Consider the following 18,402-nt stretch of genomic DNA (forward strand, 5'->3'; position numbering starts at 1 on the left):
TCTCTGACTCGGCTCACACTTTATGGGTCAAAACCAGGTTGATTTAATGCCAAGTGCCCCCCCCCCGAATGCGACAGCCCAATCTCAGTTCACGCTGTAGAGGGCTTTAGAGTTAAAATTAAATGCTCGTATAATCATACAGAGAGAAGCAATTCAAATGGGTTCAACATTTTTTTCACGAGGATGCTGCCAGGACTCGAGGGCCTGAGCTGTTGGTAGAGGTAGAGCAGGCTAGGACTCTATTCCTTGGAGCGCAGGAGAATGAGAGGCGATCTTACACACGTGTACAAGATTGTTAGAGGACTAGATCGGGTAGGCGCACAGAGTCGCTTGCCAAGAGTGGGGGAATCGAAAACCAGAGGACATAGGTTTAAGGTGAGGGGTGGAAAGATTTAATAGGGATCTGAGGGGTAACGTTTTTGCACAAAGGGTGGTAGGTGTATAGAACGAGCTGCCAGAGGAGGTAGCTGAGGCAGGTACTATCGCAACGTTTGAGAGACATTTGGACGGGTACATGGATAGGACGGGTGTAGAGGGCTACGGGCCAAGCGCAGGCAGATGGGCACAGTGCAGATAGACACAAAATGCTGGAGTAACTCAGCGGGTCAGGCAGCATCTCAGGAGAGAAGAAACGGGTGACGTTTCGGATCGAGACCCTTCAGTCTGAAGAAGGGTCTCGACCCGAAATATCATCCGTTCCTTCTCTCCTGAGATGCTGCCTGACCCGCTGAGTTACTCCAGCATTTTGTGTCTACCTTCGATTTGAACCAGCATCTGCAGTTATTTTCCTTCGGACTAGTGTATATGGTCAGTGTGGGCAAATTGGGCAGAAGGGCCTGTTTCCACGCTGTGTGATTCTATGACTCTATGAGAATTTCTGTTTTTCACACAGAATCTCTGTTTTTCACACAGAGAGTGGTGAATCTGTGGAATTCTCTGCCACAGAAGGTAGTTGAGGCCAGTTCATTGGCTATATTTAAGAGGGAGTTAGATGTGGCCCTTGTGGCTAAAGGGATCAGGGGGTATGGAGAGAAGGCAGGTACGGGATACTGAGTTGGATGATCAGCCATGATCATATTGAATGGCGGTGCAGGCTCGAAGGGCCGAATGGCCTACTCCTGCACCAATTTTCTATGTTTCTATGACTAAGATAAGGTACATGGATTTTGAGTTCATGCACCAGTGTAGCACAAATTGATCACGAAAGACAAGCCTGCTTTATATTTCCTGTTATCTGTGGAAATTAAAATGAAGGCAGAGGGCGGCACGGTGGTGCAGCGGTAGAGTTGCTACCTTACAGCGCCAGAGAAGGGTCTCGACCCCCAAACGTCACCTGTTTCTTCTCTCTAAAGATGCTGCCCAACCCGCTGAGTTACTCCAGTGGTTTTGCATCCATCTTCGGTGTAAACCAGCATCTGCAGTTCCTTTCCACATGAAGAAAGTCGCACGTCATTTTGGCTGCCGTTTGTGTGTGCACAGGCAACCGGGCGGGCTTGTGTCTATTGACATTTGAAGCTCTTCAAAGAGACACAGCCCAGCTCACTGGATTCATAGAAACATAGAAAATAGGTGCTGGAATAGGCTATTCGGCCCTTCGAGCCAGCACCGCCATTCAGTATGATCATGGCTGATCATCCAAAATCAGTACCCCGTTCCTGCTTTCCCCCCCCCCCCCCCCATATCCCTTGATTCCTTCAGCCCTAAGAGCTGCATCTAACTCTCTCTTGAAAACATCCAATTAATTGGCCTCCACTGCCTTCTGTGGCAGGGAATTCCACAGGTTCACAACTCCCCGAGTGAAAAGGTTTTTCTTCATCTTAGTCCTAAGTGGCCTAACCACCTCGTTCTTAAACTGTGACCCCCGGTTCTTCATGTGAGAGGGCGTCGTGGATTTGCGGCAGGTTCTAATCGCCATTCCGAGTGCCTTCCTGCCTCTGTTGTCACGGCGACCGGGATCAATGGCGCTTTGAATTGGGTTTTGTGCGGTGCAATGTTTCCCGGGATCGTTGCAGTCCCAGCTCCCTTTCCCAAGAGACCTGTTTCGGTTCGACGGGAAAATTCCTGCCCTCCGAGTTTCTACCCTCCTGATAATCTCCGATAGAAAGGTTCGCATAATAACCCGTGACCTCTGGCAGATGCAGAGAAGGCACTGAAGTTGTGGGTCGTCCAGCTGTCAGATCGGGTCAAATGCACAGGCAATGATGGCAAAAGAACGCATTTTAAAATTCTGAAGCTAAGGGGGGGGGGGGGGGGGGGGGGCAGGAAACTCTAAGATGGACTCAAAATGCTGGGGTAACTCAGCGGGACAGGCAGCATCTCTGGAGAGAAGGAATGGGTGACGATTCGGGTCGAGATGATGTCGGGGGGTGTGGGCTGTACAGAGATAAAATGCAGTCGGATAAAATGCAGTCGGAAACAGTAAGACTGGTAGGCCATTTAGAACTGAGATGAGGAAAAACTTTTTCAGTCAGAGAGTTGTCAATCTGTGGAATTCTCTGCCTCAGAAGGCAGTGGAGGCCAATTCTCTGGATGCATTCAAGAGAGGGGTAGATAGAGCTCTTAAGGATAGCGGCGTCAGGGGGTATGGGGAGAAGGCAGGAACGGGGTACTGACTGAGAATGATCAGCCATGATCACATTGAATGGCGGTGCTGGCTCGAAGGGCCGAATGGCCTCCTCCTGCACCTATTGTCTATTGTCTATTGGGAAGGTGGGAGGGGGATGGAGAGAGAGGGAAAGCATGGGCTACTTGAAGTTAGAGAAGTCAATGTTCGTACCGCAGGGGTGTAAGCTGCCCAAGCGAAATCTGAGGTGCAGGAGACTCCTTGTGTTGTGTGTCCCTGGGTTGTGTGAAGTGCACTAGTGTTTAAACATGCTGTTAGCACACTGCTGCCTTCCAATGTTCTGCATTATTTGCGAGGAGCAGTTTTGCTGTGAAGCTCCCAGTGTTGACGGGCTCAATGCATCTCTACGCACTCTACATTTGAATAATTGTTTGCAAGATACAATTTGCAAGAATAGGCCCTTTGGCCCAGGCTGATCATCGATCACCCGCTCACGCTGGTTCTACGTTATCCCACTTTTGCATCCGCTCGCAGAGTCATACGGCGTGGAAACAGGCCCATCGGCCCAACTTGCCCACACCAACCAGCATGTCCCATCTACACTAGTCCCACCTGCCTGCGTTTGGCCCATATCCCTCTAAACCCGCCCTATCCATGTACCTAGGCGGTCACGGTGGCGCAGCAGTAGAGTTGCTGCCTTACAGCGAAGGCAGCGCCGGAGACTCGGGTTCGATCCTGACTACGGGCGCTGTCTGTACGGAGTTTGTACGTTCTCCCCGTGACCTGCGTGGGTTTTCTCCGAGATCTTCGGTTTCCTCCCACACTCCAAAGACGTACAGGTTTGTAGGTAATTGGCTGGGTAAATGTAAAAATTGTCCCTAGTGTGTTTAGGATAGTGTTAATGTGCGGGGATCGCTGGGCGGCACGGACCCGGTGGGCCGAAGGGCCTGTTTCCGCACTGTATCTCTAAATCTAAAATCTAAATCTACCTGTCCAAATGTTTCTTAAACGTTCCAATAGTCCCTGCCTCAACGAACTCCTCCAGCAGCTCGTTCCATACACCAACAACCTTTTTTTGTGTACCTCGGTACACGTGACAATAAACTAAACTTTGTGTGGAAAAAGGTTACCCCTCTGGTTCCTATTAAATCGTTCCCCTTTCACCTTAAACCTGGTTCTAGAAGGTAGGCAGCACCTGTCACAGAGCAAGAAAAACCCGTCCTGACGCGACAGGTGTTGACTAGTTCTGCTGCCAGTCAGGCAGCTGGATTTTCCCGCTCCTGCTTAATTACTGGATATGATGTGGTTTATTTTTCCAGTGATTTTACTTCCTGGTTTCCTGTATTTCAACCGGCTTTATGTGGTGTTTGACTGATTACGTTGTTGACAAGGGGACTTTGACCCGAAACGTTATCTCCGTTTCACTTTCCACAGACGCCGCCTAATCTGCCGTGGAACGTTCCAGCGTTCCTGTTTACCTTCCGGACTGGGCCGTGGGTAGAGCACGGGCACAGTGGCGCAGCTGGTAGAGCTGCTGCCTCACAGCGTGCGGGACGTGGCGATCTCTGTTGCTGTCTGTGCGGAGTTTGCACGTTCTCCTCCCCTCCCCCCCCCCCCCCCCCCCCCCCCCCCATGACCGCGTGGGTTTCCTCTCCCCTCCCAAAGACGTGCAAATTTGTAGGTCAATTGACCCTCTGTAAATAGCCCCTGGTGTGTAGGGAGTGGATGAGAAAGTGGGATAAGATTGATCTGGAAGGTCAATGAGTTTAGAAAGATGAGGGGGGACCTCATTGAAACATACCGAATAGTGAAAAGCTTGGATAGAGTGGACGTGGAGAGGATGTTTCCACTGGTGGGAGAGTCTAGGTCCAGAGGCCACGGCCTCAGAATGAAAGGATGTACCTTTGGAAAGATGTGGAGGGATTTCCTTTGTCAGAAGCTGGTGAATCTGTGCCACATTGCCACAGGAGGCTGTGGAGCCCAGTCAATTGATATTGTTAAGACAGAGTTTGATAGGCTCTTGGTTTGTATGGGTGTCGGGTTACGGGGAGAAGGCGGGAGAATGGGGTTGAGAGGAAATATAGATCAGCCCTGATTGAATGGTGGAGTTGACTTGATGGGCCGAATGGCCTATTCCGCTCCTGTGAACTGGTGTGAATGGATGATCGATGGCCCTGCGGTGGGCAGAAAAGTCTGTTTCCATGCTGTATCTTTAAACTAAACCGCGAAGCCAACCGATCAATAGAAAATGATACGAATAACGGTGTCAATAATACAATAGGACTCTTGAGTCACTTCAGAAGCATGTAATTGGCAAAAGAAAATTCAGACTGACCAAAGGAAGGAGACACAATGTGGAGGACACAACTCCAGATGCAGGTTTACACCGAAGATAGACACAAAATGCTGGAGTAACTCCATGGGTCAGGCAGCGTCTCTGGGGAAAAGGAATGGGTGGCGTTTTGGATTGGAACCCTTCTCCAGACTGTCTCTGCCGCTGGAAGGCTGCAACTCTACCACCGTGCCACCCAAAACGTCACCTATTCCTTTTCTCCAGGGATGCTGCCTGACCTGCTGACTTCCTCCAGCACTCTGTGTCTGTCAATGGAAGGAGGTCCTGCCTCGGTTGTATTGTTCTGGACCCTTTACCTCACAGTTTCGACCCGCTCTGTCTTTGTGGCTGCGTTAATACTTGGAACTGTACAACCCCGAGTGTGAAATCCAGTGAACCGCAGGTGTCAGAAGCCTAGATCCTGTTCACCTGTGGCCACCTGACAGCTTCTGCTGTCAAAGGGACTTTCCGCCGTTTCCATTGTTCTCTGATCGGCACCTTGCTCGAAGGGGTAGGTGTATCCTCAACAAGGAGGGTGACGGAGTTCATGAGGATGAGGTGATGCAAGGAATTGCAGGTGGTTGGCTTACAAGACAAGACACAAAGTGGCGGAGTAACTCGGCGGGTCTTTAGGGATAGCGTGCAGAAACAAGGCCCTTTTACCCACGGAGTGCGTGCCAACTAGCCTTCCCCGTACACCAGCACCATCCTACACACACACACACACACACACACACTAGGGACGGTTTACAATTTTCTCTGAAGCCAATTAGCCTGCAGACCTGTACGCCTTTGGAGCGGTAGAGTTGCTCCCTAACAGCGCCAGAGATCCGGGTTCAATCCTAACTACGGCTGCTGTCTGTGCGGAGTTTGTACGTTCTCCCCGTGGCCTGCGTGGGTTTCCTCCCACACTCCAAAGACGTGCAGGTTTGTAGGAAACCGGGGCGCCTGGAGAAAACCCACGCGATCACGGGGGGGGAGAAGGTACAAACTCCGTACAGACAGCACCCGCAGTCGGGACCGTACCCTGGTCTCCGGCGCTGTAAGGCAGCAAATCTGCCGCTGCCCAGTCAGGCAGCATCTGTGGAGAGCACGGATAGGTGACGTGTTGAGTGTCTGGAATCAGACACTGCACCGTAAACCCAGGGCCGACGGACAAACCGTGAATGTCGGAGACGTGCCTAACTGTTGTGGGGTTGTTGGGATGGGCAGAGCTGGAAGGAAGGACCAAAGTACGGGTGGCGGAAGCGTGGCGGCTTTGACCTGGCAGAAGTGCTCCGTTGTTTTGGCGGCCGATTTAACGAGCGTCTGCTCCTGTCCTTGCAGGTGGCCATTAAGTCAATCCGCAAAGATAAGATCAAGGATGAGCAGGACCTGGTTCACATCCGCCGGGAGATCGAGATAATGTCGTCGCTCAATCACCCGCACATCATCAACATCTACGAAGGTAAGCTTGTGCTTCGTTCAATCCACCCCCTTCCCCCTTGACGGAGGTTTGAGGAGACGACTAGTTCCAAGAATGTTTTGCTTTCCACTCTGTCTGTTGACGATGGCTTTTCCTTCATCCACTGTCGACCTCTCCCGAATAACTGCGGGAAAACTTGTGCTGAATTGTGCCCCCCCTGAAGACAACCCTTTTCACACAGAAGGTGGGTGGTGGGTGCATGGAACGAGCTGCCAGAGGAGGTAGTTGAGGCTGGGACTATCCCAACATTTAAAATTTAGACATTAAGTTTGGTTTAGAGAGACAGCGTGGAAACAGGCCCTTCGGCCCAACGAGTCCGCGCCGACTAGCGAGCCCCGTATACTATCCTGCACACGAGGGATGTCAACCATTCCTTCTCTCCAGAGATGTTGCTTGTCCCGCTGAGTTACTCCAGCACACCACATCTCCCCTCACTGCACCACCCCACATCACCCCCTCATGGCACTCCACATCACCCAACCACATCACCCGACCACATCACCCGACCACATCACCCGACAACATCACCCGACAACATCACCTTACCACATCACACCACACTCACCCCACCACACCACCCCCCACCAGCGAGAGAGAGAGAGAGAGAGAGAGCGAGAGATGCAACAAAAACAATGAGAGATGACAGAGATTGATGTGTGTGTCGGCTAGTCCTGAGGAGGCTCTATCGTGACCAGCCGCAATAAGAAAGTGCCCCCTAATTGCATTTCCTTATAGATATGAGTGCTTTGTGTTGTTATAATGGGAGACTGGGCCTGACACGAGATGGAAATTCAAGCCTTTTTCCTCGCGCTCTCTCTCCCTCTCGCCCTCTCTCCCTCTCGCCCTCTCTCCCTCTCTCCCTCTCGCCCTCTCTCCCTCTCGCCCTCTCTCCCTCTCGCCCTCTCTCCCTCTCGCCCTCTCTCCCTCTCGCCCTCTCTCCCTCTCGCCCCCTCTCCCTCTCGCCCCCTCTCCCTCTCGCCCCCTCTCCCTCTCGCCCCCTCTCCCTCTCGCCCCCTCTCCCTCTCGCCCCCTCTCCCTCTCGCCCCCTCTCCCTCTCGCCCCCGCTCCCTCTCGCCCCCGCTCCCTCTCGCCCCCGCTCCCTCTCGCCCCCGCTCCCTCTCGCCCCCGCTCCCTCTCGCCCCCGCTCCCTCTCGCCCCCTCTCCCTCTCGCCCCCTCTCCCTCTCGCCCCCTCTCCCTCTCGCCCCCTCTCCCTCTCGCCCCCTCTCCCTCTCGCCCCCTCTCCCTCTCGCCCCCGCTCCCTCTCGCCCCCGCTCCCTCTCGCCCCCGCTCCCTCTCGCCCCCGCTCCCTCTCGCCCCCGAGTCCCTCTCGCCCCCTCTCCCTCTCGCCCCCTCTCCCTCTCGCCCCCTCTCCCTCTCGCCCCCTCTCCCTCTCGCCCCCTCTCCCTCTCGCCCCCTCTCCCTCTCGCCCCCTCTCCCTCTCGCCCCCTCTCCCTCTCGCCCCCTCTCCCTCTCGCCCCCTCTCCCTCTCGCCCCCTCTCCCTCTCGCCCCCTCTCCCTCTCGCCCCCTCTCCCTCTCGCCCCCTCTCCCTCTCGCCCCCTCTCCCTCTCGCCCCCTCTCCCTCTCGCCCCCTCTCCCTCTCGCCCCCTCTCCCTCTCGCCCCCTCTCCCTCTCGCCCCCTCTCCCTCTCGCCCCCTCTCCCTCTCGCCCCCTCTCCCTCTCGCCCCCTCTCCCTCTCGCCCCCTCTCCCTCTCGCCCCCTCTCCCTCTCGCCCCCTCTCCCTCTCGCCCCCTCTCCCTCTCGCCCCCTCTCCCTCTCGCCCCCTCTCCCTCTCGCCCCCTCTCCCTCTCGCCCCCCCTCTCCCTCTCGCCCCCCTCTCCCTCTCGCCCCCCGCTCCCTCTCGCCCCCTCTCCCTCTCGCCCCCTCTCCCTCTCGCCCCCTCTCCCTCTCGCCCCCTCTCCCTCTCGCCCCCTCTCCCTCTCGCGCCCGCTCCCTCTCACGCCCGCTCCCTCTCACGCCCGCTCCCTCGCCCTCTCTCCCTCTCTCTGTAGCAGGAGATGCCACAAACCTGATGCTTGTTTGGTGTTTTTAACAAAGGCCCGGCCAAGGGGAAATTGCTGACCTTCTCCAAGGTTGGAGTGTTTGGTGAAGTTTCACATTCTTTCTCGCTGCTTCGCATTCATTCCTTTGTTCGATCTCCCTCCAATCGCACCGAGTTCCCAGTGCTGCCACGACTCCATTGGTTGTAAATGAGGACAGCTTCCACTTGTTCGGATCATGTCCCCTTTCTCCAGCTTCTGCTCCTTGTTGTAAGCAAGCCCCACTCGGCCAATGGCTGCCACTTGTTCATGTTCATAAGTGATAGGAGCAGAATTAGGCCATTTGGCCCATCGAAACTACTCCGCCATTCAATCATGGCTGATCTACCACACACACACACACAGAGACACACACACACAGACACACACACACAGACACACAGACACACACACACACACACAGACACACACACAGACACACACACACACACACAGACACACACACAGACACACACACAGACACACACACACAGACACACACACAGACACACACACAGACACACACACAGACACACACACAGACACACACACAGACACACACACACAGACAAACACACAGACACACACACAGACACACACACACAGACACACACACACAGACAAACACACAGACACAAACACACAGACACATGCACACACACACAAATCAAATCTACTCCGCCATTCAATCATGGCTGATCCACCTCAACCCCATTCTCCTGCTTCTCCCCATAACCCCTGACACCCGCACTAATCAAAAATCTGTCAATCTCTGCCTTAACAATATCCATTGACTTGGCCTCCACAGCCGTCTGTGGCAATGAATTCCACAGATTCACCACCCTCTGACTAAAGAAATTCCTCCTCATCTCCTTCCTAAAGGAATGTCCTTTTATTCTGAGGCTGTGACCACTGGTCCTAGACTCTCCCACTAGTGGAAACATCCTCTCCACATTCACTCTATCCAGGCCTTTCTCTATTTGGTAAGTTTCAACGAGTTCCCCCCTCATCCTTCTAAACTCCAGCAAGTGCAGGCCCAGTGCCGTCAAACGCTTATCATACGTTAACCCAATTATCCCTGGGATCATTCTTGGTAAACCTCCTCTGCTGACGGCTCTCTGCAACCGCAGACAGATCTCCATTGTATGAGCCTGCTGTCAGAAGTTATGGGGAGAAGGCAGGGGAATGGGGTTAGGAAGGAGAGGTGGATCAGCCATGATGGAATAGCGGAGTGGATGGGCCGAATGGCCCAATTCTATTCCTATCACATACGACCTTATGACCTTATAACCAGGTCATCAAATAAGAAGCAATGTCCATGGACACAGTGACTTTCTGATGATATCTCCTCGAGTAGATTATTGCCATAGCGTTGTACAAAACACGAGCAGAAACGCGGGCGGCACGGTGGCGCAGCGGTAGAGTTGCTGCCTTACGGCGAATGCAACGCCGGAGACTCGGGTTCGATCCTGACTACGGGCGCCATCTGTGCGGAGTTTGTACGTTCTCCCCGTGACCTGCGTGGGTTTTCTCCGAAATCTTCGGTTTCCTCCCACACTCCAAAGACGTACAGGTATGCGGGTTAATTGGCTGGGCAAAATGTTAAAAATAAATAAAAATTGTCCCTAGTGGGTGTAGGATAGTGTTAGTGTGCGGGGATCGCTGGGCGGCGCGGACCCGGTGGGCCGAAGGGCCTGTTTCTGCGCTGTATCTCTAAATCTAAAATCTAAAAAAAGTCCATGCTAACAAGCGATCCCCATCATGCTAGCACACACTAGGGACAATTTACAATCTTTACCGAAGCCAATTAACCTACAAACCTGTACGCCTTTGGAGCGTGGGAGGAAACCGGAGAAAACCCACGTGGTCACGGGGAGAACGTACAAACCTCCGCACAGACAGCGCCCGTTGTCAGGATCGAACCCGGGTCTCTGGTGTTGTAAGGCAGCAACTTTACCACTGTGCTGCCCCCAAGATCCATTGTATTCCACCCCTGTGTCTTTGCCAGTGTCCTGAGGTGCAGGAAGGAACTGGATGCTGGAAGACAAAGTGCTGGAGTAACTCAAAGGGTCAAGGCAGCCTCTCTGGAGAAAAGGAACATGTGACATTTCAGGTCTGAAGAAGGATCTCGGCAGGAGATGGACACAGGCCCTTTGGCCCAACTTGCCCACATCAGCCAACATGTCCCAGCTACACTGGTTCCTTTCCTCCAGAGATGCTGCCTGACCCACTGAATTACTCCTGCATTTTTGTGTCTATCTTCGGCCAAATGGGGCTTCGGTCAGATAAATGTCTTTGCCTCTTCACATTAAAGATGCTCCTAAAGCCTTCGACACCCTTCCCAAAGCCTCCGCTGTTAGATTTGGTTGCTGGAATGCAGCGCAAAGCTCCTTGGTATTTCCTGCTGCGTTAGAAAGCATTGCAAGATTGCAAGTTCTAATCTAATAATCTTCTAATTGATTTGAGCCGGTGGACTCCAGACACATGGTGCGTGCATACCACTGGCCTCACATTGTGGAGACCCAACCTTGCATGTGAATTTGTTTTTTGTGAGATGTTTCTTGACTGTTGAGCTAAAATTAGTGGCCTGCCTTTGAATGACGTGGGGAATGCATTCTTCCCTCTACGTATTTTTTGAGAGAGGGTGTTTCCTGGCCCTTTGCTCTATGATGCGGGGGAAAAACTATGAGCCACCCACCCTTCTGTGTGATTATATTATTGTGCACTGGAATGTTTTTATTTCAGGTTCGCGCGAACAACAGGGGTGGAGGCTGTAATGTTTCTCTTGTGGCCTCTCGCTGACATGGAGGGTGGGTGGGGAGAAAGTGTGGTCAGTTGCTGTGAACGGGATCTCGGCAAATTTCAGGAGCACCCGCAATTTGCTTCCAAGATGGCGGCCAACCCTTGGGACAATCCCAAACGTTGGGACCATCCCAACGTTTAAGAAGTAGTTAGACAGGTACATGGATTTGGAGACAGGTTTGGAGGGAGATGGTCCAAACGCCGGCAGGTGGGACTAGTGTAGCTGGGACGTGTTGGCTGATGTGGGCAGGTTGGGCCGAAGGGCCTGTTTCCACGCTGTAAGACCCTATAACCCAGGTGACTATTTGCGTGCCAGCCACAGAAGTCGATCTACAATCACGTATTACAATCGCTGGGTTGCGCAGCGGTAGAGTTGCTGCCTTACAGCGCCGGAGACCCGGGTTCGATCCTGACTAGGGGTGCTGTCTGTACGGAGTTTGTGCGTTCTCCCCGTGACCGTGTGGGTTTTCTCCGGGTGCTCGGGTTTCCTCCCACAGTCCAAATACCTAGAGGCTTGTAGGCTAATTGGCTGGGTATAATTGCTAATTGTCCCGAGCGCGTGTAGGACAGTGTTAGTGTGCGGGGATCGCCGGTCGGCGCGGACCCACAACTCTCTCACCGGGCCACCATGTTTGTCCCCCCCCCCCCCCTCCCCACATTCCTGTTTCTGCAGAATGCCACACAGCCGCAACTTTCTACGAACAAGGGGCTTCTTTCAATTGACGTAGACACAGAAATGCTGGAGTCACTCTGCGGGTTCGCTGGGGAGAAGGAACGGGCCACTGACTTTCGATTGTTTATTTTTTTGTTTTGTTCCCCCAGTCTTCGAGAACAAGGATAAGATTGTCATCATCATGGAGTATGCCAGCAAAGGCGACCTTTATGACTTCATCTACGAGAAGCAAAGCCTGACTGAGCATGAAGCCCGGCATTTCATCCGGCAGATTGTGTCTGCTATTTATTATTGTCACGAGGTATGTGTGTTGTTGGGGCAGCATCTGGTGTACAGCTTGTCTGGCTGGCTGGCTGGCTGGCTGTGTGTTTGTGTGGGTGGGTGGGTGGGTGGGTGGATGGATGGCTGGCTGGCTGTGTGTTTGTGTGTGTGGGTGGGTGGGTGGATGGATGGCTGGCTGGCTGTGTGTTTGTGTGGGTGGATGGATGGATGGGTGGGTGGCAGAGAATGGACTCTCAGTGATCCGGGTTATTATCACTCTGCAGCTCCCAGCAGCCGAACGTAAACCTTGCACATATGTACGCACAATGCACTTTCATTCTCACTTGTCCCGGCTCCCTTTCACCCCCTCCCCCTCCCCCCCTTCCACTTCTTCCTTTCACTTTCTCTCTCTCTCTCTCTCTCTCTCTCTCTCGCTCCGCCCTGACCCTGTCACGGTTAATTTGCAGATTCGGTTCCAGCGAGGTGAAGCTAAATTGCAGAGAGGGAGGGAGGAGGACATAACAAAATAAAACAACAAAAGTCCAACCTTTAACTGGCGTGCACAGTGCATTTCTAATAAAAATCTAATGGCAACCAGGTTGTTTTGAAACAGTCATCTTAGGTGTAACCAGATTCCTTGCGGATCAAGTCACTGGTTGGACTGATAATATTCTGTTTTAAATAGAACGTGGCCTCTTGGCTTGCTAATAAGTGAGATGCAGGCGTGTGTGAATTCCCAGACACAGGCCCTTGCCTCTGGCGAGCGTGACTTGGATCTTGCTGGAAAACATACATCCTGCTAGACACAAAAAGCTGCAGTCGCTCGGCGGGGCAGGCAGCGTTTCTGGAGAGAAGGAGTGGGCGACGTTTCAGGCCGAGACCCTTCCTCAGACCTCGACCCGAAACGCAACTCGTTCCTCCTCTCCACAGATGCTGCCCGTCCCGCTGAGTTAATCCAGCATTTTGTGTGTCTCTTCGGTTTAAACCAGCACCTGCAGTTCCTACACGCACACACACAGACACACACACACACACACACAGAGACACACACACGCACACGCACACACACACACACACAGACACGCACACACAGACAGACACACACACACACAGACAGAGACAGACAGACAGACTCACGCACACACACAGACACACACACACACAGAGAGATACACACGCACACACACAGAGACACACACAGACAGACACACACACACACACAGACAGACAGACAGACACACACACACACAGACACACACACACAGACACACACACACACACAGACAGAGACAGACACACACAGACAGATACACACACACACACACACACACGCACAGACAGACACACACACACACAGACAGAGACAGACTCACACAGACACACACACAGACACACACACAGAGACACATCCTGCTGTTAGGTCTGAGAATCCCGGGTTCTGTGGGTAGATGGGTGGACAGTGAGAGTTAAGGAGTGAAGTCCTTGACTGTTCCAGTGTCCAAAATCCCCTGAGACGCAGCCCTTTTGTAACGAGGTCACAGTGTTGTCAAAGTAATGTGTGCCTGTTCTGAACCAGACCAAGCGTAGCAGCAAAGTATTCTTTTCTTACCCCCCCTTCCCCCTTCACTCTTTTTTTTGTTTCATGTGTAACTCGAGCCGTATCCTTCTCGGGATAATTAGACCAGCCGGAATGCCGCCAAGTTCATTGTCGAGTTGAATATAAAGCTTAGGAATGCATGGGAGAGCCGATTTTTGTGTGTGTGTGTGTGTGTGTGTGTGTGTGTGTGTGTGTGTGTGTGTGTGTGTGTGTCTCTGCGTCTATTGAAACCCGAGCTGAGAATATCCAAGATCGAGAAATGTTTTTACTTCTAATTAAAAAGCATTAGAGTATTTTCCGTCCCCTCCACTCCTGCCCACGTCAGGTGTGGTCTGGTCTGGTCTGCGTTTCCATCTTGTGCGATCCACACAGTTTGTATTGGCAGCGTTCTCCACAATTGGAAGAGTCTAACACCACAACCCCCTCCTCCCTCGGTCTCACCACATATGTTTCCCTGTGAAGGTGACAAAGTAGTGATCTGGATCGAAGCCTTTTGGCAGATGTCCCTGTGGACCCCCTCCCCACCACTCCCCTCCCCACCCCCAACCCACACAGCCCACCCAGGGGAGTAGCTTGCATAAACTTGACTTGTATTCACTTGGGAAGAAGAAAAGATTGATGGCTGATCTCTTTAAGGTGTGTTAAAATGTTAACAGGATTTGGTAGGGTGTGCGTGCATGAAAACCATTTCCTCTTTTTTTTTTTCTGTGTGTGTGTGTGTGTGTGTGGGTGGGGGAAATCAGGAACCTGTCTGCATAGCTAAAGACCAAAGATAGACTCAAAAAGCTGGAGTAACTCAGCGGGTCAGACAGCATCTCTGACGAAAAGGAATGTGTGCTGTTTCAGGTCGAGACCCTTCAAACTGAAGAACTTTAAACGAGCATCTGCAGTTCCTTCCTACGCTTATCTAAGGACTAAATTGTTTGGGACAGAGGATATTTTCAGTAGGGAAATAAAACTGCAGATGCTGGCTTAAATCGAAGGGAGACACAGAATGCTGGAGTAACTCAGCGGAACAGGCAGCGTCTCGGGAGAGAGAAGGAATGGGTGACGTTGCGGGTCGAGACCTTTCTTCAGCAGGGTATTTTCCGTCTGGATAGTAAAAATCAGAAGTCTACTTCGCAGGATGGCTAATGTTGGAGATCGCTTGACGTTTTTCAGACCAAGAGCTATAGTTTAGTTTAGTATTAGTTTACAGATGCTGCACATTGGGAAAAGTGAATTGACATTTAGATTGGTCTAGTCTAGTTTGCTTTTGTTTAGACATATAGCGTGTTAACGGGCTCTTCGGCCCATTGAGTCCATGTCGACCAGCGATCCCCGTACACTAGCACCATCCTACACACACCAGAGACGACTTGAAGGGAATTAACCTACAAACCTGCACGTCTTTGGAGTGTGAGAGGAAACCGGAAGTCCCAGAGAAAACCCGCGCAGGTCACGGGGAGAGACCGCGCCGACCAGCGATCCCCGCGCGCTACCACTATCCTACACTCACTGGGGACAAATTTTCATTTATACCACGCCAATTAACCTACACACCTGCACGTCTTTCGAGCGCGGGGAGGGGGAACCAAAGATCTCGGAGAAAACCCACGCAGGGAGAACGTACAAACTCCCTACGGACAGCACCCGTAGTCAGGATCGAATCCGGGTCTCCGGCGCTGTGAGGCACCAACTCTACCGCTGCGCCACCGTGCCGCCCACCTCTTGCCTGACGGGAGAGGGGAGAAGAGGGAGTGAATAGGAAACAGTGTCTTTGGGAGTGAGGGGGGGGGAAGGGGAAGGGGCGGCTCGCTACTACAGGCCGGGCGATGGGCTGGCAAGATGCTGAAGTGTTTGCGCTCTGGCTACCAGCAGGGAAGGAAGCCAAGTGCTTTTGGCTGGACTTCCTCCGATAAGCAGCGGGCGGCTGATTCCCTCCCCTGGTTCTGCCTGTAGATATCCTGAACTTTGAGGGAGGTCCCAGCCAGTCTCCCCGTCTGTCTGCTCCGCTTGTAGCCGGCTGCCTGAAGCCAGGGAGACCAGCACTATGGAGAGGCCACACGCCGTGTGACAGCAGTGTGCACGATCGGACAATGACAGATATTCCTGTCTCCGCGGGAGCTCAGAGACCGTCTCGAATCGGGACTGCACCTCAATCTCACGCCATGGAGGGAACCTGCCAATCTGTGCTCCCACTGGCTGCAGTAAAGGGCGGCACGGTGGCGCAGCGGTAGAGTTGCTGCTTTACAGCGTCAGACACCGAGGTTCGATCCTGACTACGGGTGCTGCCTGTACGGAGTTTGCACGTTCTCCCTGTGACCTGCGTGGGTTTCCCCCGGCAGCTTCGCTCTCTTCCCACACTCTAAAGATGTGCAGGTTTGTAGGTTAATTGGCTTCGGTAAAACTTGCAATTTGTCCCGTGTGTGCGTGTGCGCGTGTGTGTGTGTGCGCGTGTGTGTGTGTGTGTGTAGGATAGCGCTAGTGTACGCTAATGTCGCTGGTCAATGAGGACACAATGGGCTGAAGTGTCCTGTTTCCACGCTGTATCTCTAAAGTCAAGCCAAGATGAATGCAGAAATACGTCCAGTAGTCTGTGAACAGATTTAGAAACATAGAAAATAGGTGCAGGAGGAGGCCATTCGGCCCTTCGAGCCAGCACCGCCATTCATTGTGATCATGGCTGATCGTCCACAATCAATAACCCGTGCCCGCCTTCTCCCTCTATCCCTTGATTCCACTAGCCCCTAGAGCTCTATCTAACTCTCTCTTAAATCCATCCACAGTGGATTTGTCCTCCACTGCCCTCTGTGGCAGAGAATTCCACAAATTCACAACTCTCTGGGTGAAAAAGTTCCTCCTCGCCTCAGTTTTAAATAGCCTCCCCTTTGTTCTAAGACTGTGGCCCCTGGTTCTGGACTCGCCCAACATTGGGAACATTTTTCCTGCATCTCGCTGTTGAATGGAATTCAGCTGAAAATTCACGTTCTTGTTTCGGTCAAATCCACGGTCCATCGCGGGTACTGACCTCCCCACCATCAAAGGGTCTATCTGCAGGGGGCGCTATCTCAAAAAGGCAGCCAACATCATCAGGGACCCATACCACCCTGGCTGCACTCTCATTTCACCCCTGCCATCAGGTAGAAGGTACAGGAGCCTGAAAACTAATGTCCAGGTTCAGGGGCAGATTCTTCCCCACAACCATCATGCTATTAAACACTACAAATAAGCTCCAAACTACACAGACTTGGGGGCTGTGATTTTGGCTTTGTACAATTATTGGGTTTTTTAAAAATAAACTGAACTTTTATGATGAAGGGTCTCGACTTGAAACATCACCACGTCCTTTTCTCCAGAGATGCTGCCTGACCCCCTGAGTTACTCCAGCACTCTGTGTCCATCTTTGTTGTTTATTATGGTGTTTGCTGCTTACCATGTTTGCGTAAGATAGACACAAAGCGCTGGAGTAACTCAGCGGGTCAGGCAGCATCTCCGGAGGAAGAGGATTGGCGATGTTTCGGGTCGGGACCATTCTTCAGGCTTCTCTGTTTGCATATCTGTTGTGTTGTGCTGATGCGAGTGAGAATTTTATTGTTCCGTTTCGGGTATTCGTTGACTAAAACGCTCTTGGATCGTCCTGTTTTTCAGAATGGGATTGTGCATCGGGATTTGAAATTGGAGAACATCTTGTTAGACGCCACTGGAAATGTGAAGGTGAGAAGGAGCACTTTGCCAGAGTTTCGTAGCGCCGTGTTCCCCGAACTGTAGATGCTGGGGTGAACCCAAGGAATTCAATGTTTCTGACTTTATACACGGGGGGGGGGAAACTGTATCCAAAGAGAACACAAAGTGCTGGAGTAACTCAGCAGGCCAGGCAGCTTCTCGGGAGAACATGGATAGATGACGTTTCGGGTCGAGACCCTTCCTCAGTCTGAAATGTCACCCACCCACGCTCTCCGGAGATGCGGCCTGAGCTGCGGAGTTTCTCCAGCAGTTTGTGTCCTTTACCTATCCGTCTTCTCCTGGGATGCTGCCTGACCTGCTGAGTTACTCCAGCACTTTATGTTCTTAACCAGCACCTGCGGTTCTGTCCCTGCTTTGTCTCTAACGAGGATGTTGTACTCCTGATTGTTTAATGGAACATTAATAATCCCTACAAACCTCCAAGAACTGTATTCAGTGCTGCCAATGGTATTTATTTTGTTCGGAGAGGGACAAACACACACACACACGCACGCACGCACGCACGCACGCACGCGCGCAAGTTGCTGCCTTTCAGCCTCCGAGACCCGGGTACAATCCTGACTGCTGTCTGCACAGAGTTTGTACGTTCTCCCCGTGACCGTGCGGGTTTTCTCCGGGTGCTCTGGTTTCCTCCCGCATTCCACAGAGAAGCAGGTTTGTAAGTTAATTGGCTTCTGTAAATCGTCCCTCGTGTGTAGGATAGTAAGTGCTCGCGTACGGGTCGGCACGGACTCGGTGGGCCGAAGGGCATGTTTCCACGCTGTATCTCTAATCTAAACTAAACTGAACAGACACGTTAGACCTAATCTCTCAAAACTGTATCTCTAAAACGAAACTAAAAAACTAAACATGGTTTGCGTGCGCAGAGTGCTGTTCTATATTGCTCTTTGCTTCTGACTCTTTCAGTCATTGTTCAGTAAGTTCTATTTACACGACAGAGCTGGT

The 18,402-nt window shown here is 52.4% G+C and overlaps 1 protein-coding gene across 2 annotated transcripts in view; it reads left to right on the plus strand.

Moving 5' to 3' along the window:
- Positions 1–18,402, plus strand: part of nuak2 (NUAK family, SNF1-like kinase, 2) — a 49,519-nt gene that overhangs the window by 16,778 nt on the left and 14,339 nt on the right. For both annotated transcript variants that reach the window (XR_013548863.1, XM_078420917.1), the window contains exons 2-4: positions 6,222–6,342; positions 12,023–12,174; positions 17,362–17,427. Coding sequence is in view for 1 of the 2 variants with exons in the window: in XM_078420917.1 (XP_078277043.1) it covers positions 6,222–6,342; positions 12,023–12,174; positions 17,362–17,427 (339 nt within the window). In the remaining variant the exon portion in view is untranslated. The remainder of the gene's footprint in view (positions 1–6,221; positions 6,343–12,022; positions 12,175–17,361; positions 17,428–18,402) is intronic.

The sequence above is a fragment of the Rhinoraja longicauda genome, chromosome 24 (genome assembly GCF_053455715.1).
Source record: "Rhinoraja longicauda isolate Sanriku21f chromosome 24, sRhiLon1.1, whole genome shotgun sequence".
Classification (NCBI taxonomy): Eukaryota; Metazoa; Chordata; class Chondrichthyes; order Rajiformes; family Arhynchobatidae; genus Rhinoraja; species Rhinoraja longicauda.